Source organism: Mastacembelus armatus, chromosome 12 (assembly GCF_900324485.2).
Source record: "Mastacembelus armatus chromosome 12, fMasArm1.2, whole genome shotgun sequence".
NCBI classification, from domain to species: domain Eukaryota; kingdom Metazoa; phylum Chordata; class Actinopteri; order Synbranchiformes; family Mastacembelidae; genus Mastacembelus; species Mastacembelus armatus.
In genome coordinates, this window is record NC_046644.1 from 18946189 (window position 1) to 18971449 (window position 25261).

Sequence of the window (25261 nt, forward strand, 5' to 3'; positions counted from 1 at the left end):
GTGTCTCGACTGCTGAGCATCATTTAAAAAAAAAAAAAGAAGAAGGATATTTTACTGATCTTTTCTGGCATTTGTGTGACATAATCTGAACAACAGGCAGGGCTGGATAAGAAGGTACAAACTCTCTGTACAGACTGAAAAAATGACAATTTAATGAGGCCAAATGACCATGAAGAAATAAAATGTGATGTAAATGGTCCAAGGTCATCACTAGGTCAAAGAAGAGCAGACTGAACTGAGGTAGCTCAGATTCATACAAGCCAGTGCACGAGTGCTGGGCGATAAAATGTTCTTAACCATTCGCACAGTAACAACAACAAACAGATGAGTAATTTTAAATTAATTTATGTGACGTGCGTCTCAGTCAAACCCCTGCACAAATCACCTTATTACACTACACCTGTTGGGTTACGTAGCTGACACGTGTAGGGCCAAAAGAAACAAAGAGATGAAACCTTGTGATTTCTGTAGGCTTTAATCCATAACTTAAAAAATACCCCTTTAAATTCAAATTAAACAGACATCCTGTAGAGCTTTCTTCTGAATAATATTCACATTCAACACCGGGTGTTTCTTGAGCTCTAGCAAACATGTTTAATGTGTTTCCTTCTTTATCAATAGCATTTAATGTATTTTTTGATCAATATCAATATGAATAATATCTACTGTGATACTATTTGTGCCCTATAACACATTCGTATCGTGTCAATGTATAAACCAGGTTCAAAAGGAGTATTTTTGATGTCAATCCCATCAATCCATGTCTCCTCTGCCTGCTCATTCCTATTCCCCTGGAGTTTGTCTCTGCTGGGCCGCAAGATTCGACTCGGGCGTCTCGAATCAGCCCATGAAAACATAATGAGCAAACATGGCAGTCGAGAAAGCCTGATAGACGGAGGATTGGGGGATTTTTTGCTGCACACAGTCCCACCACACACTTCAAAGTAAAGCATCCGCTCCCTGGAGGAGCCTCTCACTGCTCTCACCCTTAAATACTGCAGCAGCATCCTCCCCCCTCCTGCCCTCCTCTTCCTCTTCTCAGTCTGTGCCCCTCCAATTAAAGGTCTCCATCCTGCTCCCTGACAATCACTGTAACCTACTGCAGCTTCTCAGTGTGTCTGCAGCCTGAATAAAGACAGCTCTCATTTATGAATCCCTAAATGATCTAAATTCACATTGAATTAAACTTAAGCAGTTTCACAAGGGCATTGTTTAGCTCAGCAAACAAACAATAGCCTAGATTTCTAATGCATAAAAGATCACTGCATTAGTTAATGACAAGCATAACTTTTGTTTCATTAAATGACATCAAGAGAAGAGAAACGATGGCTCTGACTGCCAGTGAAACCCTGGGAGGATGTTGCAGCTCCAGTGAACAGGACTGGGGACCCCATCGTTGCCAGAAACCATTACCTCCATAATGGTAATAAAATCAGTAAAACCAACAGTTGTTCAACTTCCTTCTTTATCTTCAGTCCTTCAAGTCTTGGTTTTTCATTAGAAACCGTCAGATTTGACAGTGATTATTAATTAGCAGTGGACCTGGAGCTATTATAATGCATGCAGCAGACAAAACATGTTTACGTGGAGCAGAAGTGCAGGTTGGCAACCATGCTGTGAAAACTGATAGGAAGCTGAATAATAATGACCCACCGGCTGAGCTCTCAGTCACAACAAACCTGGTGTAAGAGCGTTTCTGTACACACTCTTAAATTTATACACGCACATCCAAGATGTCAAAAAGAAAGGAGTGTCAGGTATTTCTGAACTTACAGAGAATAATCAGCTGAATCTGCAGCTTTATCTCAGCTTTTCTAAGCTCTAAAGTGTTTTGGTTTACTCCCAATGCTCTGGTGTCAGTTTCTGCAGCAGGAAGCAGCTGTAGAAAGCCACTGTCCACTACCTGCTCAGCAGCAAACAGCTGGAAAACACAATCAGAGACGAGCTGGTGAACATAGCTGAGCATTCAGCAGCTAAAGAGCCAGGGATTTCCCTCAGGAGGTGGTGGAGACCAAACCCAGAGCTAAAAGATACAAGATACTGGACTTAGGTCCAGAAAGAGACTCAAACTGCTACAATCAGTGACTGCATGTATGTACTGTACCTATATATTAACCATACTAATCCTTGGTGGAGGTACTTTAACCGGGTGATAATGTTCACACTGCGTTCTTTGTTAAGGTTCTTTTAACATTCTCTGTTCATCACCCACTAAACCTTCAGATTCTGCCTCCAGTTAGACGTGTATAGCCGTCAGTACGGTACATGTCATTACATGTCTCACTGAAACTACAGCAGAACACTGTAAAAGTGAACAGAGAGCTGATGTGCAGGTTCTACACCACAGGTGAGTCATACCACCTGACTGAAAAGAACATTTTCATGGCTGGTTAATTTATAGGCACTGAAACAAAAGAGGTGAGGCCTTTGCAAAATGAAGGCAAATGGAAGAAAAGAGAATATCCCAGTCCCAAACCACTTCAAAGAGTTTTCATATGCCACATCTGTGCAGATCATGAATTATCCATGATTGCAAAATAGACCTCTTGCAGTAGCTGCACTACATGAATAGTGGTATGTAAATATTATGAATAATCCCTAGACATATGCATGCAGGCACAGTCAGTCTGGGTCCAGTCTGTGTTTGGGGCAAGACAAATTAGCTCAGAGCACGTTTCCTATAACAGTCAAATGTCAGAGTTATTTGGTTAAATGAGAAGAGTTTGCACCTCCCAGTGTTCTTAAAAACGAATTTTATAATAAATTAATGTCATTTTCTAACAAAGAACATTTCCCTTTTTTGCTTCTCAAATGGGATTTGATGCTTTTCTTTGTCACAAACTGAATTCCTCTGGTTATAGCATAGTAAGTCATGTGCATTACATGATCTTTTTGCCTATAAAACATTTAAAAAAACTTTAAAATGCTTCTTATAATGAATCATCTTCCAAATGATGTCAAAATGTTTTTTGCTGATCAACTAAATGAATTGTTTAGTTGTTGTGGCTCTAATTCTCTGTATTTTGCTTTGGTGCAGCCTCCACACACCTAAACACACCAGCAGCACAATGTCCATTTATCCTCCACAAGCCAAAGCAAAAACAAACAAGCAGTCTCGGATCTGACGGGTGAGGCTGCGGTTGCTGGGGAAACGAGAGACAATGATGGCCGACGGCTTGGGGTCTGCATGGACTGATGGGTAGCAAGACAATGTGTCAGCGTTTGTGTGTCTGTTGTTCTGTGTGGCAGCAGAGGAAGAAAAACAAAATGTCTCAAATGTCACACTGTTCAACCAAAAGACTTAGTCTGCAGATATATATCAGATATATATCAGGTCAGAAAACATTAGGCGTTTTTCAGTTTTTTGATTTGATTTGACCATTAAACACTTAGAAAGTTGCAAATTCATTTTTTGATCGATCAATTAATCCTTTCATCTCTAGCCTCAGTTTCAGGAGTATTATTAGGAAAATACATAAAGCAAAAGTATTCATTATGCAGTAAAGGGTTCCTTGTGGCTGATACATAATTAGATTAATTCTGATGCAACAAAGCTACTGTTGCTTTTAACTCATTTACATACAGTTAGTTTAGTCCTGTGGTTCCCAACCAGGAGGTCAGGCCCCTCCAAAGGGTCCCCAGATAAATCTGAGGGGCTCTGACACATAATTAAGTGCTACTACACAAACCTGCATACATTGTTTGAGTTTTTCTCAAATCTTAGTTAGTGAAATAACATTCTACATATTTATTTTACCTCTTTGGTTTAGTTGCTGGGATGAAAGAAAAATAGATGTTTACGGGAGAAATGCCTCTTCAACTGACATCTGATGTGTAATAATACAAATAATTTGTGCAAACAGTAACTAGAGCTGTCAGATAAATATAGAGTGAAAGCACAATACTGTAATTAGAATGCTAAAGTGCAATTAGAGTGAAATGGCATAGTTTAAGTTAAGTATAAGTACTTTTAATGTCACTATGTACAGCACTTGAGTAGCTAAATGACTACTGACATAGATAGATTACTGAACAAGTCTTAGTTAGCCTACATAACGAAGTTACTGATAATGTTTCTTATTGTAAAATCAATCAAGCAATTACAAAGAAAGGCAGAAGAAATGTGGTTGCAAAACAACCACAGAGATGACAAGCCTAGAAAATGAGAGAAAATGACTTATGTCTCTTCATGTTATATAGATGTTTGTGCCCAGGGGCCAATTGTCTTGTAATCCACACTGACAACTGAGTAGAAAAGCATCACCAGCAGCCAACACAGACCTACAGTCTATATAAAGTCAACAGCAGCTGCAGTCCACATTCACATTAAAAGCCAACAGCACAGCCCCCAGAAGTATAGTAACTGCTTTACTCAATAGGAGAACTGATTTATTCAATATTTTAGAGACTCTTTCTTTTACCTTATCACTTTAAGGGCACAGTTTCACATGAATGAAAAGTGAAAATATAAGTGACCAAAAACTGCACTGGAAAACACAAAGTAAATGGTAATAAGTTACAATAAAATTGGGACATGACTGTGTTCACTTTGTAACCCAGATTCTGTATTTTTCTGCAACAGGTCTCTGGTGCCACCTTGTGTTCAATGATGGGACGTTACACCAACTGCCTCAGTACTCTCTATTCTCTTATATTTCTTCTAACGTCCTGTATTTTCATAAGCAATAAACACTCTCAAAATGTGTTAACAGGGGCTTTAAATGGTCAGATGTTGACCTTTGACCTGATACATGTCAAAGTTTATATATTTTTTTAGTTCTGTAACTTGTATTGTGGCATTTCACTCATGTTACCAGCATCCCCTTGAATGAGAGGACGGTAATTGGTTTGGCCTGAGGTCCAGACCAGATTTACATAAACTCGTCCATGCTTTTGTCTGAAGCAGGGTGGACTGTTGTTATGGTCTTAGGGCTGCCAGAGTTTTAATAAGAAGCACATCACTGCTGTTCTCAAATCTTTGCAGCGCCACCAATTACCTACAGAATAGATTTAAAAATGCTCCTGTTATTTTCTAATAGGCCATTTCAAATTTAACCTGCACTCTGCCTTTAATTGATTAGGTTCTCTGCTGTACTTTTGCTGCTTTATACAGCTTTTATGCTGTTTTTAATGTAAAAACTTTTCTTTTCTTCTGTAAAACCCACAGAATTGAAATGGACTATACAAATAAAGCTCTTTTGTCTAAAGTGGTTTTTCATTTTGGACAAATAAAGGTCAAATAAAATAAATACACTCACCGGCCAGTTTATTAGGCACACCTTGCTAGTACTGGGTTGGACCCCCTTTTGCTCGAGATTCAACAAGGTGCTGGAAACTCATCAGAGACAACCTGAATACATTGGGTTGCTGTGTTGAATAGGTGTACCTAATAAAGTGGCCAATGAGTGTATACCGATGTGGCAAATACACATTCTGATTGAAAACTGATTGAATTTATTAGATTTGAGACCTCACTAACCTGCTTCTGGTTTTGGACCTTCTTCTTGTCAAATGATGTTTTAATTAATTTGGTAAAATATGACTTCTTGGTGCTTGTCGAAAGCGCATGCGCAGCGGCTCCCTCCCTTCCTATGAGTGACCGATAGTGACCTCAGATTCTGCAGCAGCACAGACACAAACTGCACAAAAACACGAGCACCAGGCACCGGGGGAGATGGCCGGGATCTTCGGGAAGATCTTCGTGGGTATTTACGTGGAGATAAAACGGAGCGACGGTACGTTCACCCTCAGACAGCGCTCTCCATCCGGCGGGTCCGGAGGAGAGGAGCTCACGGTACCGCACTGGTTACCGCAGCGGGTGTCTATGCTAACTAGCAGGCTGCTACATCATCTCCTCTGCAGAGATGTCTTGGTTTTCTGGTGTTAAAACCCGGTGGGTGAAGCGCCACAGCCTGACAGAAAATGTCTTTTATTACCAAGCTGCTGTGCGATGCGAGTCCGGCAGGCGCACGCCGGCCGGCCGGGGTACCAGGCGGGCGGGGCCGTGCACCTGTGCGGCTGTGACTTTAGCCAAAAATGACACCTGCACAGCCTTTCCTTGTCCTCCCTCTCCTCTGAAGCATGGCTGAAGAGTCTCCAGCACAGGGTGGGATGCATGCAGCAGCCTGCACTGCACCATCCAGCAGTGGCCTGTGAATCACGGGCTGATGGATGGATGGCTGCACGCATGGGGCCTCTCCCCTCTGACTGCATCTCGTCTCACTGACACAACAAATAGCCCGCGTTAAAGCTAATTTTTGCCATGAAATGTGTGATTTTTAACGACAGGCTCGCTGCAAAGTATCCAACGAACATGCATGCACTGCAGCAGCTGAAGCTGTGTGGCACACATACTGAGGTGAATGATGGAAGGTCTTATCATCCCTATAGAGCCACACCCATTAGCATCCAAGTCTCCTGGTTTTTGGTGTCAGTATGTGCCTGAAGACATCCAAAATCTAAAATGTTAGGTACTGACATTTTCTTGCACATGATCTCGTCAATAAGAGATTCTGCATCTTTGGTTCATGGCTCAGTGCAAGTGTTGACGTCTGTGATTTAAGGCTCAGGGAGAATATTTATCGTCTACCAGGCCACTCATCTCTTTATATTCTGTCTCTGTGGCTCCCACTGCAGGACGAATACACCAGGCGATGGTCACATCCCTGCATGAAGACAATGAGAGTGTGACAGTGGAGTGGATCGAGAACGGGGACACCAAAGGGAAAGAGGTACAGTACAGTACTGTGCTGGTATGCAGTTACTGCCTTACTCCCATGATCATTCATCCCCTTTCTTCTTTTAGACAGCTCAAAGTGCCAGGAAAGAAAGTTTTGTGGAACTAAACAGTGAAATTATCTTATTAATTTTAACGGAGGTTCAACAATACAAAGCTCAGGCTGCTGACACACACCAAGCCCAGCGTAAAGTATATCCAATACAACTCAACATAATACAGCTGTTTGCAAGATGGACGGCATCTTAATGTTAGTCCAGTCCTTTTAGCTCCAATTTCTCTCTACCATCCCTGTCCCAAAGATCGACTGACCGGGAACCAAAAGGCTTCAGAAGATAAATAGATAGCAAACGGTTAAATGTGTCATTAAAACTTGATGCTTCTGTAGATTTAATTGGTGCTGCTACTCCTCCACACTCTGCCTCAGATCGACCTGGAGAGCATCTTCGCTCTGAATCCAGATGTTGCTCCGGATGATGAGATACCACAGAGTCCTGAGGCTCCTCTTCCTCCATCCAGTGTTGCCAAAACCAGCAAAGTGCCCAAGGTTGGCTCCCCAGATCTGCATGTTGGCTGGCTCAGGAATCCATAACTTAAAGCATTATGATTTTGGCATGTATGTGTTTTTGAGCAGTGTCTATAAAATGGATCTATATTCAGCTCTGGTTTGGTTTATGCTCTGTTTTTATTGTCAGACCAGACGAATTACTGCAATACCTAAGCCTGAGAACGCACCACGGGAGAACAGAGGTATGTTTGATTTATAGACCTATGACCCACTGAATCTGAGGAGACTGGCTCGATACTCAGTCCAGTCCCTGTAGTGACTCAAATCAGCTGGACCATCCTGGTCTCTCTGTTTTCTGGTGGAGGGTATTTCATATTTGATTGTGGTTTGTTCACATGTGATTTGAGTCACTTTGAGGGAAAAAACATCTGATTCAGCTTTAAATAAAACAAATACTATCTGCGTGAATAGAGAACAATGCAGCTAAGGGAGGAGTACTGACACTTTAACTTGAATAAATGAGCGATTATCCCGGATTCTGCTCCTCAGCTGCTGCAGTGGGAACCACCCGGGCCCGTCCCAGCCAGCACAGCCAAGCTGCAGAGCCGCCTCCACCCGCCATCGCTCCACAGCCTGCACCAAAAGAGACTCTGATCCAGCAGCAGAACGGTAACACATGAGTCCTACATGAGGTAACACACGTCAGAGGTGATTCAGGACCACATGTCTCACTTCTGTGTTCCCTGCTGGACTCTGAGGTGGTTTCCAGTGTCTCTGTTTTCTAGTGGACGGTACGTTTCAGAGGCCAGAGGCAGTGATGTCACACGCCCGCACAGCTGTCAGGGCCTCAAAGGCTCTTTCACAGTGTCGGGACTCAAGACTCACACCACAGCACTTGTTTTAGGTTTCAGCTCTGGCTGTTCGAATTAGCATAAATGTGGAAAGAAAATCAGATATAAATGCATTACATGATATTCAGAAAAGTGGAGAACCACTTAAAAGTCGGTTTTTATTTTACTGGGAACAAATCACCATAAACGTCACCATTAACACTTCTAACTAACCTATTTGCACAGGAAACCAAATTGTGATTATCTGATAATCTTGCTTCCTTTTTTTTTCCAGCACGGAGGAAATCCAACTGTGTGAAGGAAGTGGAGAAGCTGCAGGAAAAACGAGAAAAAAGACGACTTCAGCAGCAAGAGCTCAGAGAGAAAAGAGCACAGGTGAGGAGCAAACAGACATAAAACCCTGCTGCCTGTTTATTAGGAATAACGTATAAATGATAGTTCTAATACTTTTGTTTTCTCTTTTGGCAGGAGGTGGACGTTAACTTACCAAACTATGAAATTATGTGTATGATCAGAGACTTTAGAGCCAGTCTGGACTACAGGCCTTTAACCACTAATGATCTGGTAAGTCTGGTTTAGAGGCGTGTCTCCTGATTCAGTCTACTACACTTTATTTACCCTCCCACAATGTGTGACAAGTTAATGAGGGTTTCCAGATAATTAAGTAGAGAAGTGAGGACATCAGCCTCTGGTTAATTTCTTCATGATCACCAGGCAGTGACCAGCTTTAACATATTTATATATCAGGTAAGAGACAGAGACAATGGTGAGATTTCATTAGAAATAAATGAATATTTATTAAAACACTGTACGCTGTATTTTTAACAAGCTCAGTCTCTCTTTCCTTTTCAATTCATTTTTGTATTTTAAAGATTTTGTTCATTGTTTAAGCTCACACAGTCAATATTTTAAATTCTGGTTTATATGCCAAAGTTGCCAAATACACTAAATTTCTTGTGTAAATAAAATGATGCACAATATATCTGACTGATGGCACAGCGCAGCCTTAAAAACTAAAAATATGTTAGGTTTGATATTTCTCACGTAGCTTTGATAAAGAGCTGAAATAAGCTGATACAGAACATATGTCAAAGTGTTAATGTGTAATAATTAGTTTTCCAAATTCAAAGCTATACAGGAGGAAATTAATGGGGAACTGTCTGTGATGGTTAAAATTCTTCACAAGGTCATAAGTGACATTTTATCTGCATGTTCTGATGTTTCAGATCGAGGAGCACAGGATATGTGTATGTGTGCGTGCACGTCCCCTCAACAAAAAAGGTGAGAGATTTATGCAGAAGGTGCGTTCAGACAGAGCAAAGTGAGTTTTTGTTCCGTCTTAAACTCACAGTAACTGCTGTTTCATCTGGAAATGCATCTGTGCCTGTTTGTTTAGAGCTGACAGCGAAGGATTTAGATGTGATCACCATTCCCAGTAAGGACGTGGTCATGGTGCATGAGCCCAAGCAGAAAGTCGACCTGACCCGCTACTTGGAGAACCAAACTTTCCGATTCGACTACGCCTTTGACGAGAACTCCACCAATGAGATGGTTTACAGGTGACGTGTTAATAGTGTGAGTTACATACAGCTGCACCCTGAACAAAAATCCTGTGGCTAACAAACCTCTGCTCGCAGGTTCACTGCTCAGCCGCTGGTTGAGACTATTTTTGAGAGGGGAATGGCAACGTGCTTTGCATACGGACAAACTGGAAGCGGAAAAACTCATGTGAGCACTTTAACTTGAGAAGTGTTTATGTTTTAGTGCAGTTTTTCCTGCTGTAACGCGTTTCTCCTTTCAGACGATGGGAGGAGACTTTTCAGGGAAGAACCAGGACTGCTCCAAAGGGATCTACGCACTCTCTGGTTAGTTTCCCCTCTTACATCTACCTTTACGGCTGGTTATTCAGTTTGACTGAATTCAACTTTCTCTTTCTTTCATCGTGCAGCCAGGGACGTGTTTCTCATGTTAAAGAAGCCAAATTACAAGAAGTTGGATCTGCAAGTGTTTGCCACATTTTTTGAGATTTATAGCGGGAAGGTAAGTGACCTTTAACTCAGTAATTATTTTATTAAGATTACTGTCGAGCGTTAACCGAGAGCCTGTGTTAGTGGAGCATCTCAGAGCAGGAAAGCAGGCGTGTCAAAGTGTCAGTGACAATTTTATTTTTAAGACCAGAAGTGAAATAATTTGATCAACTTTGTTCACTTAAAAAATGTTTTGAGAAACGCTGGAGATTTGTCATAACGTTTTTAGGGGTCAGCAAGAACTGGCATTTGAGTAGAGACAGTCTGTAGAAGGAAAGATATTTAGGTAATTTTTCTTTCTTCTCTTATCCTCTACTAAGTAGAAGCGTTATTAGACTTATTAGACTTGTTCCCAGTAATTGCACATTTGACAACGAACTGTCTTTTCATACAACAGATATTTTTTTTCTGTTGTGGTTTTGTTTTCACTCCAGCTGGTGATTTATTGCAGCATATTCAAAAGCTGAAGCAATAGAGCTGTAGAGACATGAGATGAATTCCTGAACCAGTTTATGTCTGTATTGAAGGTGTTTGACCTACTAAACCGTAAAGCCAAGTTACGGGTCCTGGAGGACGGGAAGCAGCAGGTGCAGGTGGTCGGGCTGCAGGAGCGGGAGGTGAAATGCACAGAGGACGTCCTCAAACTCATCGAAATGGGAAACAGCTGCCGGTAAACATGAGAGCAGATCATCGTTTAAATGAAACTGCAGCAAAAATACTTTGCTTTGAGTCCATCTGGATCAGTAAATATTGTCCTCAGAAAGAAGCCTTGGGTTTTCTGTGTGTCCCTGTCAGGACTTCTGGTCAGACCTCAGCAAACGCCCACTCTTCTCGGAGCCACGCCGTGTTTCAGATCATTCTGCGCCGGCGGGGGAAGATGCATGGAAAGTTTTCTCTTATTGACCTGGCGGGGAATGAAAGAGGGGCAGACACATCTAGCGCTGACCGTCAGACTCGCCTCGAAGGAGCCGAGATCAACAAGAGCCTGCTGGCACTAAAGGTCTGTGCATCTTTGCCCTAAAGGTTCATACACTGTGACTGTAGCAGACAGTACAACAGTGCTGACAGATGAATACATGGTTGAATAAGTATGAAACGTCAAGATGTGATGGAAATTATTTTCTCCATAACCAGCCAGATGACATCTTCAGGTTGCTTGTTTTGCCCAAGCACATATTCAAGATATTCAATTTGTCACATTTTAGAAACTAGAACCAGTGAAATTTTTCAAGTTTTCTTCCTTTCGTCGACTCTTTGTTCCAGGAATACTGAGCTGTAAGTTTTGAAGTCAAAACTCTGCACAGCTCCTGATGATGTTCCTTTGCTGTCTGCAGGAATGTATTCGAGCCTTGGGCAGAAACAAACCTCACACTCCGTTCAGAGCCAGCAAGTTAACCCAGGTGCTGAGGGACTCCTTCATAGGGGAAAACTCCAGGACATGCATGGTAAGAAACAACAGAGCTCCATGTGGCTACTGTACCCACTGACGCATTACTGACAATATCTAAGGCTGCGTTGACGTCACAGACCTGATTTGTTTAGTATAATCAGATTTTTTTTTAAAATGCTAATAGTTCGTATTCATGTGTGTAAATTACATTTTGTCTCTCAAAATGCCAAGGGTGAACATCAGGAAGAGTTTCCTCAGAAGCTGCTTGGTTACAATTTGTTCCTTCATGTTTGTTTTGATAAGAAACTACTCCATAAATCAGATTTTCAAGTCCAAAATGTCAGCTCCAGTTAAAAAAAAAAAATTCAAGTTGGATTTATTCACACTTCTGTGAAGAGTCACTTGGAGGGAAAATAGCTGGACTTGGCCAGTGTTGGATGAAGTCTTGATAAATATTTATCCAACTCTCCAATGTTTCCCTGCATAGATTGCAACCATCTCTCCTGGAATGGCCTCTTGTGAAAACACTCTGAACACGCTGCGATATGCCAACAGGTAAAACCGATTCTTCTGAAACGGCAAAAAGATGTTTTCATATCTTGTCAGTCAAGCACACCGCAGGTTGTGTACAGTGGGTTTATTTGAGGGGGAACCAAATCATTGAGCTGAAAGACTCTGAAAGTCCAGGAGTGAAAGAAGTACTCAATGTTGCAGCTGGTAAAGGTGGCGCTAACTACCTTATATACTTCTAATTTGAAGTACTTCATATACCGCTGGGTAGCTGACGTTAACTACCTTATGTACTTCTAATTTGAAGTACTTTATATACCGCTGGGTAGCTGACGTTAACTACCTTATGTACTTCTAATTTGAAGTACTTTATATACTGCCGGGTAGCTGACGTTAACTACCTTATATACTTCTAATTTGAAGTACTTTATATACCGCCGGGTAGCTGACGTTAACTACCTTATGTACTTCTAATTTGAAGTACTTTATATACCGCTGGGTAGCTGACGTTAACTACCTTATATACTTCTAATTTGAAGTACTTTATATACCGCTGGGTAGCTGACGTTAACTACCTTATGTACTTCTAATTTGAAGTACTTTATATACCGCTGGGTAGCTGACGTTAACTACCTTATATACTTCTAATTTGAAGTACTTTATATACCGCTGGGTAGCTGACGTTAACTACCTTATGTACTTCTAATTTGAAGTACTTTATATACCGCTGGTTAGCTGACGTTAACTACCTTATATACTTCTAATTTGAAGTACTTTATATACCGCTGGGTAGCTGACGTTAACTACCTTATATACTTCTAATTTGAAGTACTTTATATACCGCTGGGTAGCTGACGTTAACTACCTTATATACTTCTAATTTGAAGTACTTTATATACCGCTGGGTAGCTGACGTTAACTACCTTATATACTTCTAATTTGAAGTACTTTATATACCGCTGGTTAGCTGACGTTAACTACCTTATATACTTCTAATTTGAAGTACTTTATATACCGCTGGGTAGCTGACGTTAACTACCTTATGTACTTCTAATTTGAAGTACTTTATATACTGCCGGGTAGCTGACGTTAACTACCTTATATACTTCTAATTTGAAGTACTTTATATACCGCTGGGTAGCTGACGTTAACTACCTTATATACTTCTAATTTGAAGTACTTTCCATACTGCTGGGTAGCTGACGTTAACTACCTTATATACTTCTAATTTGAAGTACTTTATATACTGCCAGGTAGCTGACGTTAACTACCTTATATACTTCTAATTTGAGGTACTTTATATACCGCTGGGTAACTGAAATTACCTTATATACTTCTAATTTGAAGTACTTTATATTCTGGGGATCAATAAAGTGTAATGATTATACTCTATTTTGTTTGATTCATTCTGAAAAGGAACTAAAGTTACTAGATAACTCAGCTTTTGATGTTTTGTTTTTTTTTATATCAGCACATCAGTTAAATTTTCTATAATAAATTCTTCAGTGTCCATCTGTCACCCAGGTGGTATTTGTTTCCCTCCCCCTCACATGTTCGTTAGGCTGATTTAAATTAACTTGCATGTTTGCACCTGACCCTCTTCCCTCTCTCCTGTTTCCAGAGTCAAAGAGTTCGGGATAAGTCCTTCAGACATCCCCTTCACCCAGAGCGGTCGCTCTGACCTCTCCCCGTCTTATGAGTATGATCACTTCACTCCATCTCCCATTATTCTCTCTACAGGTCCCTTCAAGTCCATAGTAACATATAGCATCACCTACACCTCCCATTAATATTGCTCATTATTCTAGTAGATTCCTCAAACCATTTAGAGGCATAACAGGTGTAGTTTAGGCCAAGGTTAAATTTGGAAAAACTCTAGGTCTATATTATCAATAAATCCCATGAAAAAGATAATCAATTAATTGAGCTACCAAGAATTAATATGCAGATCAAAGCCTGATGCATCTTCTTCCTCTGTTCCACAGATGTTATTCTTTTGTTTTCATGACCGTTTTTTTTTGTTCACCTGCTTTTATTTTTCCCGACATGCTGAGCATTTTCACCAGCAGCATGTCTGTATTGATAAACTGCAAACTGTGTACCGTTGTTGCTCACCAGTGGTTAACAGGCAGCACTGATGTGTCGTCAGGGTGAAGGAGCTCGCGGTGGACCCGGCAGCAGTGTTGGAGAGCCGTCAGGGAGGACACATCAACCAGCTGGAGGTGCTGGAGGCTCAGTGGGGAGTAGGGAGCTCTCCACAGAGAGACGACCTGAAGCTGCTCTGTGAACAGAACGTAAGACAAACAGTGTTTCACTCAGGTGTATGTACAGCAGGCTTGATTTAGGATAGGTTTACGTTATTTAAGTCTCACATTCTGAAATGTGCCATTTAAATGGTTCCTTCCTCCTGTCCTTGGTGGTTTTAGGTTGTCATCCAAATAAGAAAACATCATTTATATTCACAATGACATTTAAAACTGTGCTAATAGCTAAAAATTCAACCTTCAAATAAGGACAATATATTTTTAAAAACTATTTAATATGGTTGTTTATTCAACCATAAGCATTTTGACTTTAATAAGCACCATTATCTAGGTTTGATCTTCTAATGGCACCTGCTTTGTCTTAGAATATGGAAAGTAAACCCCAGGAACATTTTTTTCAGAAAGACATAAAAGAAACAGATTGAACTAAGGCCAGACAGAGCGTCACATAAGGTCAGGACTACAGCGCTCTAAAATCCAGTTTTCACCCAGTGCAAAAATATATTCCAAAGTAAATATCAACTTATATGACAATTCAAATACATACATTATTTGACAAATCAAATAAATGCGATTAAAGGCGACTGTGAAGGAATATTAACACGAAGAGGAGAGTTTGATACTAAGAGACAAAGAAAGTGCTTTCACTAAGCAGGTTTAATACACAATCAGCTGGTTTCAAACCACAGTTTTGTGGTTTCAGGCTGTAGAGTCTTACAGCAGGTTAGTGACGTTAATGGTTGTGCTCTCTGCAGGAGGAAGAGGTTTCCCCACAGCTTTTCACTTTCCACGAAGCCGTCTCTCAGCTGGTGGAGATGGAGGAACAGGTTCTGGAGGATCACAGGGTGGTTTTCCAGGTAAAGCAGTCCAACTGAAATATATATATTATGTATTGTAGTTTAGGCCTCAGGTAGAAAACACATGAAAGATGTTGAAATACAGCAGGAGCACTTCAGAAAGCCTTCAGACTTCACTTTTTGCACACTTTGTATTTAATTTTAAGTAAAAACTGCAATTTTTGTTTGCACTGGATAATCTGTAATGACAAAGTGTAAACATATTTTTAGATAAGTTTAGCTTCAGCTTCCAAAAAGCAAAGAGTGAATTTTGTTCTACATAGATTGTAACTTTGAAAGATATGACTGCTGATGCTGCATATGACCCCGAGTTGAACTTTGGTTTGCATTTCGTCATAAAACAAGGGGTCTATGTTTCATCCCTCAGCTTTTACAGCAGAACTGCATAGTGGATGAAAAGCTTCAGGACCAGGATCAAGATTAGGAAATATTAGTGTCCAAGTACATAAAGGACTACTGTTTTTGGACAGGTTATCAAAATTTAAGTAAATAAAAGTATCAGGTGGAACTTGGTTTTGGCAGATAACCAATATTGATGTCAGTAAACTTGATCAGGATATCCCTGGTCAAGTTATGAAGTTGAAACCAAATAGAAGGAGTTAAACTCCAGAATGTCCGTTACAGGAATCAATCCGCTGGCTGGAAGATGAGAAGGTGCTTCTGGAAATGACTGAGGAAGTGGACTACGATGTCGAGTCATATGCAACTCAGCTAGAACAAATCCTGGACCAGAAGATAGACATTCTGACTGAGCTCAGAGGTAAAATCATTTGTACAATCACCTAATATTAAGCCCTTTTCAGGCACTCAAGCCTTTACATGATGGCAAATTAACATATAGGTCTAATGTCTGAATCCTGTTGCCTTTACAGGATACTCACAAATGGTAATCCATCAGAGTTTTATGGATTAATTAATCAATTAGGTCAAAGTTACAGCCTTAAAGCCACGCTTCCGCAGTGTTTTATATTTCATGTCTGATATGGGCTTCAGAGATTAGCAAGTATTTTTTGAGTCTTTATAGCCTGTGCTGTGATATTCTCTTTTCTTTCAGATAAAGTCAAGTCTTTCCGGTGTACACTCCAGGAAGAGGAACAAGCTAGCAAACAAATCACCCCCAAGAGGCCTCGTGCACTTTAGACACAAATAAAATATGAGATTTCACTGTAATATTGACTTGTACTGAGGAAGATGAAGACCTGCCTTTTAGGAGGTCACTAATGACAACAGAGCTGATACAGCTCAGCTGTGATTTTATGACTTACTGTCTCTGTACGTTTGGTCTCTCCACTCCACATCTGTGCTGTACAGACTGCCATCGCTTCCCATCATCCATCTGTAAAACCAAAGAGCAGACTGTGTTTGCTCTCCCTCTTCCTGTGATGTGTATTTACAAGGTTTCTGTATGTGTGATCAATCACAAGTGCTTCATTGTAAAACAAACAAACAAACAAACAAAAAAAAAGGTGAACAAATGATTTTTTTTTTTTTTTTTTACAGGGGCAATCATGACTTATCCTCATTATAGCCAATTTTGTAAACAGCTTTTGCCATTTTGTGCAATATTCAGAGGACTTTTCTTCCTGTTTTTCACCTTGTTTCAGCTCAGGGGTGAACAGGACATGTCCATGTGTAAAATGAGCCACTGTGTGTATGTGTATGTGTGTGCGTGTGTGTTAATACTGTATGTAACAGAAGTTTGATTGAGAAACCAATTAAACACAAAACTAATCTTCTGTTACATTAAATGACCTAAGAGGGGCACCATAATCAAAGACAAAACAGCTGATGTGAGTGTGACATTCAATTAAAAGAGATTTTTCATTTGCCATAATAAACAAATGCTACTTCTTGCTGTGCTTGTTTTCATTTATTATGTAAAGCTTTTAAAATGACTGCAGCTAGGTAAAACTTTAGGCCTGCCTATACCTATAGTATATAGCAGTACATAAACTCTAATAATGGTTTACAGCACTAATGTTGTAAGCAGCTATAAGGACATTTTTAAGTTTTTACAGTATTTGTCAACATCCATAGGGATAGGGAGTTATTAACAAATACATTAATACACACATATTTGTTTAGATTATAGTGTTACAAGTGTTTGCTGCTTATTGATGCTAAAATGGTAACATTAAGTGTTACCAAATGTGTACACAGTACTAGAAATTCACATTTTTACATGGTAGCACTGGTGCTCCTAAGTTTTCAAAGTTGGGAACACCATCAAAAAATTTAAGAGCACCAAATAAAATTAAAAAAAACACAATAACTGAAATACACAGTACTGTGCAGATGTTTTAGGCATTTCAGATTCTTATCACACAGCACCATCAGGTGTCTCATTGATCCGAGGTTCATCGTGCAGCACCAGAGTTCATGAAGAACTATTCTCAAAGGCAAAAAGAACCAGAACCGTACTCATGCCGGGAAATTGTATTTCCAAATCTATTTTCAAAGATCGTCGGCCTAATTTTGAATTTGAAGTCTGACAAAGTATATATAATTTTAAAACGGAAAACCTCACGGTTCAAATGGTGTATACTTATGATGTATACTTATCTTTATTTTTAGGATTGAATTATCACAGCGCCAACAGTGTTTAGCAAGAGTACACACACAGCAAGACGGTAATTCTTACCTTTGCTGATGTGCACAGTTCCACACATGGACTGAAACAGCAGGTGTTGCATATCAGTTTTTTTTTTTTATCAGTCCAGTGGTTGTCAGCCTGTCCATCACCACAGCAAACAAGAAGGGGCTCAAAGCCGATCCTTGGTGCAGTCCCACCTCCACCTTGAACTCTCCTCTGTAGTTTCCACAACTCTGCACGTCTCCCTTGTTCTGATTCAATTTCATGAAATCCAAAATGTCTCCAAACTGTAGCTTTTAACGAGACAGGTGTCGCTCATATTGATAGTTTTCCTCTGTTCCGCCATTTTCTTATGTAGCTCACGCACCTGAACATACGAGCCTCAACGTTTTTGTAGTGCATGCGCTGTTGCGCTCCAAGCAAGGTCGCAATGACCTGATTATGGTCGCAATTTCGAGCCCTTAGTACGTAATGATTAGCTAATGATATAAAATATTTCTACAAGTTCTGATCAGTGGCTTTATTAATATCATTATGTCTTGTTTTAAACTTGTAGAAAACAATGTGGGTTTTGTGCTGAGCTGTTCCTGAACACAATACATAAGAAGGTACAGCTAGCAGTTAGCTTAGCTTAGTTTAGCAAAGACTAAATGTGGTAAAGCTGGCCTTGCTGTGTCTAATCCCACCTATCAGCATCTCTAAGCGTAAATAATTAAAATATTTTTATCTTGCGTGATTAATTTGTCCATAAAATGATTAGCATAGCTTAACTAACGTTAGCATAAAAACTGGGAACGGTACACCGCCGTGGCATAAAGCGGCTGCCATAACATCACACAAACAAAATAATCTGCGTCACAGAAAATTCGTTTCATAGTTTCTTTTTTACAATATAAAACAAATAATCTATAATATTGTAACCTATTCAAAATACACTGTACCTGTTACATAGCGAGTAAACTTACTATTGTTTCATTTCATCCGGGAACTTTTCACTGCTCAGAGGCGGGGCCGACAGGGAAGGGGCGGAGACAATGACGCCCAGCTGTCACCTAGCAACACGTTTGATTGACAGGCCAGGCGAATGAGGAAACGACACACTGAATAAAGAACTCATCTAATAAACAAACAATGCATCTAGTAAAAAACAAAGCTGCCTTACTAGAGTATAACACCAAAGTTATTTGTTAGGATTTAATAAACTAGCTAACACTGTCTGGACTGTGTATTTTAAAACCGAGTCGCAGATAAACCCATATTCGATTACTTCTTATCCAAAGGTGACAATAATCTCAAACATAATCAGCAGAGTGTGAGCAGATCTATATATTCAATTAAACAGTGAGGACATAGGGGACAACATAATTGTTTTATTATTGGTAAACATGGAGGTTAAGTAGTTCCAATCTGGCTGACTGGCATGCAACAGCTTGTTAAATAGAGCTGCTTCATTATGGGCTTTAACTTTTTCATGCACCCACTGTTGAGTGTAAATAAGCAGTCTTGAATTATACTTAAAAGATTTTGTAAAATATTCCAGTTTGAAAAATACAGTAGTACAGTAAGTCCTATAAAATGCTCAGCAGTTGTAAAGATACAGCAGAAGTCAACAGTAGCTCAAATATAAATAGTCTTCATGAAGTGTGAAACACAACTGCAGGTGGTTCATGTGATTTCAGACTGTGTATTGCCTGTAGCATGTGTTGTAGTAAATTGTGCCCCTGCTGTGATACTAGTTATTCTGCCTGGCTGTGATTGGAACAATAATATTGCACTGGTAAAAACAAAAACAAAAAACTTTCCCATGTTGGTCCATAGCGTCAATGACCACCAAATAAAGTGACAAATAAAATGCTACATATTTCAAATATATTTCACCTGAAATTTCCATATGATCTTTAGGTAAATAAATAACTCTCAGCCATATAAGTCCTACATTTACATCTTTACAGTATGTACAGTGACACATCCATGGCTCCTGAACAGACTCAGGATTTAAATGGAGAAACATTCAACTCAGCAGCCAAAAGGCCACAGGGGAAACACTGTTTGCATCCAAAAACCCACCACCCACAGCACAACAGACCTGGAATCCAAAGGTCCACTTGCAAAATAGCTTATTGTCTATTAGCCAAAGCTTTAAATCTAAAACGTTAGCGTCTTCACTTTTCTGTTAAAGCCATTTTTTCTTTATCAGACATGGGCAATTTTATATTAAAATAGTGTAGTATTCACCTAAAACCCAAATCAAAATCCCGCCAGTAACGCATTCAGTACAAGTTCCCTTCTTACTATAATAAACGATTTGATACAGTCTAAAACATTGGGTTTTCAAACTGAGACACGAGGTAAAAATATTCTGTAGAATACCTGAAAACTCAAGACATCATCAGTGGCATCATACATAATTTTAAGTTTGGCGTGTCTTACAGTTTTTGATGACATATTTTCTTCAATGTCCATCCAAGATAAACGTGTTTTACACAATTTACTAATCCACTTAGAAATCATATGGAAAAACTGTTGTTGGGATTGGGGATGTGGTTGCCTCAGTGTCAGACTTTGAAAACCCCTGAACTAAATATTTCTCTATCTACTGTTTGGCACATTTATTACTTACATTATTTTATATCCTGACAAAACGTACAGACGTGTACTTGCACAAACAGTATACCCTGAAATAAATCAATAATAGTGTCATGCACTACACACATGTTCAAATGTAGTAACATGAGATGGTAACTTCAGTATATTTCCACTGTAAACTAGAGCAAAAAACAACAATGAGGTTACACAGTTAATTAACTATAGTATTAGAGGATGAGTTTGGCTTTAGTGGACTGAAGAAATTTTTGATCACACAGAGTGTAAACACACACAACACACACACTCTTGTGTAATGTGGAAGCTTTGGCATAAAACAACAGCATAGCAAAATGAAGAGGTACAACCACTCACACACTTTTACTCTAAAAGCTTTCATGGTTATTAAGAATGTGTTTTTCAAGTCTGTCTTTCTATCGAGCATAGTCAGGTGCCTATCTGAACATGAAAACAGGTTCTGCTTGTTGGAATCATTCATGTTGTATATAATGACTGAAAAGCTATTTCCTCCTAATGTACTTCCAATGGTAAATACAGTCCCAATTCTGTGCAAAAATAAATGCAGTCAATCTGAAATAAGTATGACGCTTTAACTGTCTGAATCAGAAAATCAGTTATTATTATTATCTATCATTACAGGTAGTTTAACATGAAATTTGCAGTTTAAGTTACCGTCCCTCTGCTGCAGTTAGCAGTGGGAATGTAGAGAAGTAATTTTACGCTAAGGTTATTATTTAGCACGCTGAAAAGCAACAGGCATCAATCAAAGTGCTTTCTTTATAAAGAAAATACAACTACTGTTCAATGACCACAACAAAAATAAACAGAACAGCAACAATAAGAGACAAAATAAAGGTACCATTAGATTAATTAGTAAGGGTATTCAAAAAAAAAAAAAAATATGAAGGTGGGTCTAACAGGAATCTAAAAGAGCCAATGATTGTGAAGACCAAGACAAAAACATGTAAGATGGATCTTAAAATGTTAAAAGAAAAAACATTTTTCACTATTAGTCTAATGTGTAAAAAGCTATTGCTAATACAGAATTTATTTGTTAAATTTTAAGAGTCAAAAATTAACCTCTGATTTTAAGGCATGGGAACTCACCCTACATAACCACACATTATATTATTGAAGACTGTTGATATTGTCACTTACACTGGAAATGCATTAGAAAGTCTACTGGTCATGTAGGCATCTGACTATTATTATAGGGCAGACTTGCAATAATCTCTCCTTAATAAGTGAGGGTGGACTCAGCACTAGAAAATCTATTTTGTGCACATAGAGAGTGTTTTTGGATTGGAGATGTGAGGTGGCTTCCCCTTTGTATGAAAATATACAGTCCAGTAAATTATGTTTTGCTCTCACCGTTGTTTTCCCCACCTCCACATTAATTACTGAACGGATCAGTCCCGTCTGTTTGACATTCATGCTCATTCACTGTCGACCCACTCTTCAGTCCATTAGGTAAAAATACAGAGAGTTTAAACAGGTCTCTTGTGAGGGAAATCCTGTCTCGGTCCCTCTGAGCGTCCAGTCTGAAATGAAACCGGATCCTCAGCGGGAACAGCGGGTCCCATCCTGCACGGTATCCTGCGAGCAAAAAAAGCAAAAAGCCGGGGAGCAGCACACAAGTGTCTCCCAGCAGCAGCACATGTGGATCAGAGGTATTGCAAGCAGATGAATATATAAAGGGAAAGTTGCTGTGGACTGTACAGAGTTTCAATTGCTGCATGCCCTGTTTTTCTGCTTTCTGTTCCATCTGTGGACTAAGTGTCTTGTTGGATGTTAAGGCCTTGGATGGCCCAGAGGCCACACTAAAAGGGATCATTTTACACCCGGTGGAATGGAGACTACAGCTGTAGTAGTAGCAGTAGCTGTTTGACTTAGAAACAAGTTAAAAGTAGGACGACGATGATAAAAACACTTGTTCTATGGCTGAGACAAGAAGCATGTTCCTCTGTGATGTACTTCATGATTTATATCCAGCTCTCATATATTTGAAGGATCAGTTCACTCCACTTATTTCTAGTAGTCGTTAGCCACAGATCCTTTTTGTTTTACGTGCCTGGGTATTGAGATATCAGCTTCTGTCTCGACTCCAACACAATGGATTTTATTTGTGCTGCTCACTGAATAATTACATTCAAAGCTGCAGTAATCAATATTTTTATCAGTTGGGGCTGTGCTAACACCTCCGTGTATGATGCAGTAAGAGCTACAGCTTAAAATAAATATGCAAGTGTTATAAATATGCACAATACAGAGTGATTACATGTCAGCGTTCTGCAACTGCAGCACTTTTTATAGGAAATATTTCTTCAGTAGAAATAGTTCCAGTGAAAATCCCATTTTGCTTTGCTGCACTGGGGTGGAGGCAGAAATATCAAACATCTCAGGTTCTAGACAAATGAAACCAAATGGCTAAATATCACTGTTATTTTTTGTGATTGGAAGACCTGGCCCTTTAAGATTTATGCCTTTATTTCAGAATTTTCTTTTCGTCCTTTTGTGGTATATGTTTTTGTCTTTTTGCATTGTGAGGGTTTAGTCTGAGCACAGTCGCTCAGCTGACAGAGGTGAAAGTCGCAGGCTTTTACAACCTGTGCTTGACTGTTCCAAGATGAGTCTGACTCTGCAGTTGGTCCTGAGTGTTAATGTTTGGACAGTGTACTATTTCTATGTGTGTTCGAAAAGGGGGGGTCCCGTTATACGAGATTAGTTTAAGGCTTGCAATATTTCATTTAATCCTTCTTTGTCATTTTTTAATATTTAGTGTTGGATCCTATAAAATAGTTTCTGTAAAAGAGTCATGCTACAGAACTGAACTGTTTTTTGTTTGCTGAACCCACTTGGCCTGATTAGTCCACTCCTTCTGGATAGACCCCTCTTTATTTTTCTGATCCAATCAAATGAGTTGTTCATGATATTTCCCTGTCTTATCCATAACTGCTTAAACCCTCCACCCAATTCCAGCTTTTTCTCCAATCCAGAGATCCTGGTGGCTCAGGGTGGGTCTTCAGCTAACACCATAGCTCCACTGTGAACCTTACTTAGGGCCGAGTAACCCTCCACCGCCCTCCTTGGTGCTCGCGCTGCGGCCCCAGCATCCTGCAGCTATACTCATACTCCTCTGGGTTCCCGCAGTGACCCCTCGTTCCCGCTCCCCCTCGCACTGGCTCAGCGTGCGCTCAGTCCGCCCCGGCTGGTTTGGGGAGCCGGACCCTGCCCCTCCCGGCTGCTGGGTGGAAATGGTGCGAAACATGTGGTTGCGTTTGCGGAGGAAGTCTCCTCCGGCCGCACCCAGGCCGAAGCTGCCCTTCCGGAGGACCATTCGTGAGGTGGGGGACTTGGCAGGATGAGGCCGCTGATTGTACTCCAGCTGGGACAGGTGGGAAGCGTAGCCATCCGCGATGAACTGAAAATAATATTTAATCAATCAATACTATAAATTTGTAGTTAGTGAGCTTAAACACACACACAATAAAAAAAACTCCCTAACCTCCTGAAAGCATGTTGAGACACTGAATATTTCCATTTTATGCTACTTAAGCTAATTCATGCAAAGTCTAACACCTCCTGAGATGCAAAACCTTACACTTTAAATTGGTTTCAACACTCCTCAGTATTTTCCTTATGCATGACTTTTCATTCCAGTACCTGCAGTAGCATCAGCATCCTTCAGCGACCCTCTGTCCTCGTCAGACAAAGCAGCTTTAAAACGTTTTCAGGGACTTTTGCCATTAGCATCGATTCCTTACCTGACACTGGTTCTGCATTTTCTTCGTGGGCCTTCCCACTATATAGATATGGGACGGAGGCAGGCCGACAGCAGTGTACACTGAGATATCCTTAGTGGAGCCGTAGGCTGCAAAGATTCTCATACGGGCCTGATAAAAGAGGAGCTGTTAGACACTTAATAGATTTTATTATAACGCTGCCTCAGACACACACTGGCCCTTCCTTACCTCGCTGATGAGGGATTTGAGGAAGTTGGCCTTGTGTCGGAGCGGGTCGTGAACCAGCCCGTCGCAGAAGGAGACGACACCATGAGGAAAGTTATGCTGAGAGAGCCAGGCCACCACCCGCTGCTTCTGCATGTCAGGACGACCCGTTACATAAACTATCAAATAGCCCAAGTCCTGCCAGTACCTGCAAAGAGTAATAATAATTAAGAACCGACACACAAAGAACTTCTCATTTAAAACATATAGATTATATGATGGCACCTACAGCCGATAATCTGTGTGTGTCTGTACATTACTGCAGAGTTCTGGGCGTGATCCTCACCTCACCACATCCACGGCTCCGGCTCGGACCTTTGGGTCGCTGCCCATTATGGACACACTGGCAGCAAACGACCCGTCGATGCTGAACACAACAAACTCTGTTCCCCGTGGTACAATAGTAAGATAGCTGTCTGCAGATGTATGGTCACCCCTGGCAGAGAAACAGCAGAGGGAAAGAGAGAGATGAACATTTATGCACACTGAGCCGCTGCCACGTGATTGGCTGATTGAAGGTGCCTGGATCAAGATTTTAACACTTAGTCTCATAAATATCAGTAAAGTGGGACAGGACTTGGTGTTCCAGCTAGAGACTGAAAACACATGAAGTACCTAATTATCTGCAGTGATGAGCTGGTGACTGATTATGCATTTTCATTACAAGTGTAATGAACAGACAAGCAAAGTAACAACGACTTAACGAACCTGACCACCATTTTGACAGGATACACCCCGATACCCAGCTTCCTGCTGTCGGGGATTACGTAAGAGACACGTCCACTGCTGTTGGTGAGCTCTGTGTCAAAGTACACCCACTCTCCAGACGGAGGCTGGGTCATGATGTGGATGTCGATCTGCAAGAGAAAGACTTTTTCAGCCTGCTACGCTGTTTGACCTCAGAGACACAGATG

At 40.4% G+C, this 25261-nt stretch overlaps 2 protein-coding genes across 6 annotated transcripts in view; one reads left to right on the forward strand and one right to left on the reverse strand.

The window, feature by feature from the left end:
• Positions 1-5616: 5616 nt before the first annotated feature.
• Positions 5617-16917, forward strand: LOC113124529 (kinesin-like protein KIF2A). The gene is made up of 21 exons (XM_026297484.1): positions 5617-5735; positions 6637-6731; positions 7164-7283; positions 7432-7486; positions 7794-7913; positions 8370-8470; positions 8564-8659; positions 9322-9376; positions 9492-9654; positions 9733-9823; positions 9897-9960; positions 10044-10135; positions 10650-10792; positions 10918-11122; positions 11457-11567; positions 12000-12067; positions 13644-13721; positions 14172-14316; positions 15042-15143; positions 15768-15903; positions 16198-16917. Exons 1-21 carry the CDS (start codon positions 5675-5677, stop codon positions 16281-16283), a joined length of 2187 nt encoding a protein of 728 aa, XP_026153269.1. The 5' UTR covers positions 5617-5674; the 3' UTR covers positions 16284-16917.
• Positions 16918-19129: 2212 nt separating this feature from the next.
• pitpnm2 (phosphatidylinositol transfer protein, membrane-associated 2) overlaps positions 19130-25261 on the reverse strand; it is a 34883-nt gene continuing 28751 nt past the window's right edge. For all 5 annotated transcript variants that reach the window (XM_026298163.1, XM_026298167.1, XM_026298164.1 and 2 more), the window contains 5 exons: positions 25056-25204; positions 24634-24783; positions 24312-24495; positions 24105-24233; positions 19130-23761 (listed from right to left, as the gene is read on the reverse strand). In XM_026298163.1, the coding sequence (XP_026153948.1) occupies positions 23393-23761; positions 24105-24233; positions 24312-24495; positions 24634-24783; positions 25056-25204 (981 nt within the window). In that variant the 3' untranslated portion in view covers positions 19130-23392. The remainder of the gene's footprint in view (positions 23762-24104; positions 24234-24311; positions 24496-24633; positions 24784-25055; positions 25205-25261) is intronic.

Coding starts and splice junctions, on each gene's coding strand:
- LOC113124529 (XM_026297484.1), top strand. CDS start 5,675: ATGGCCGGGATCTTCGGGAAGATCTTCGTGGGTATTTACGTGGAGATA. Junction 7,487..7,793: donor CGCACCACGGGAGAACAGAG/GTATGTTTGATT, acceptor TCTGCTCCTCAG/CTGCTGCAGTGGGAACCACC. Junction 8,471..8,563: donor TCAGAGAGAAAAGAGCACAG/GTGAGGAGCAAA, acceptor CTCTTTTGGCAG/GAGGTGGACGTTAACTTACC.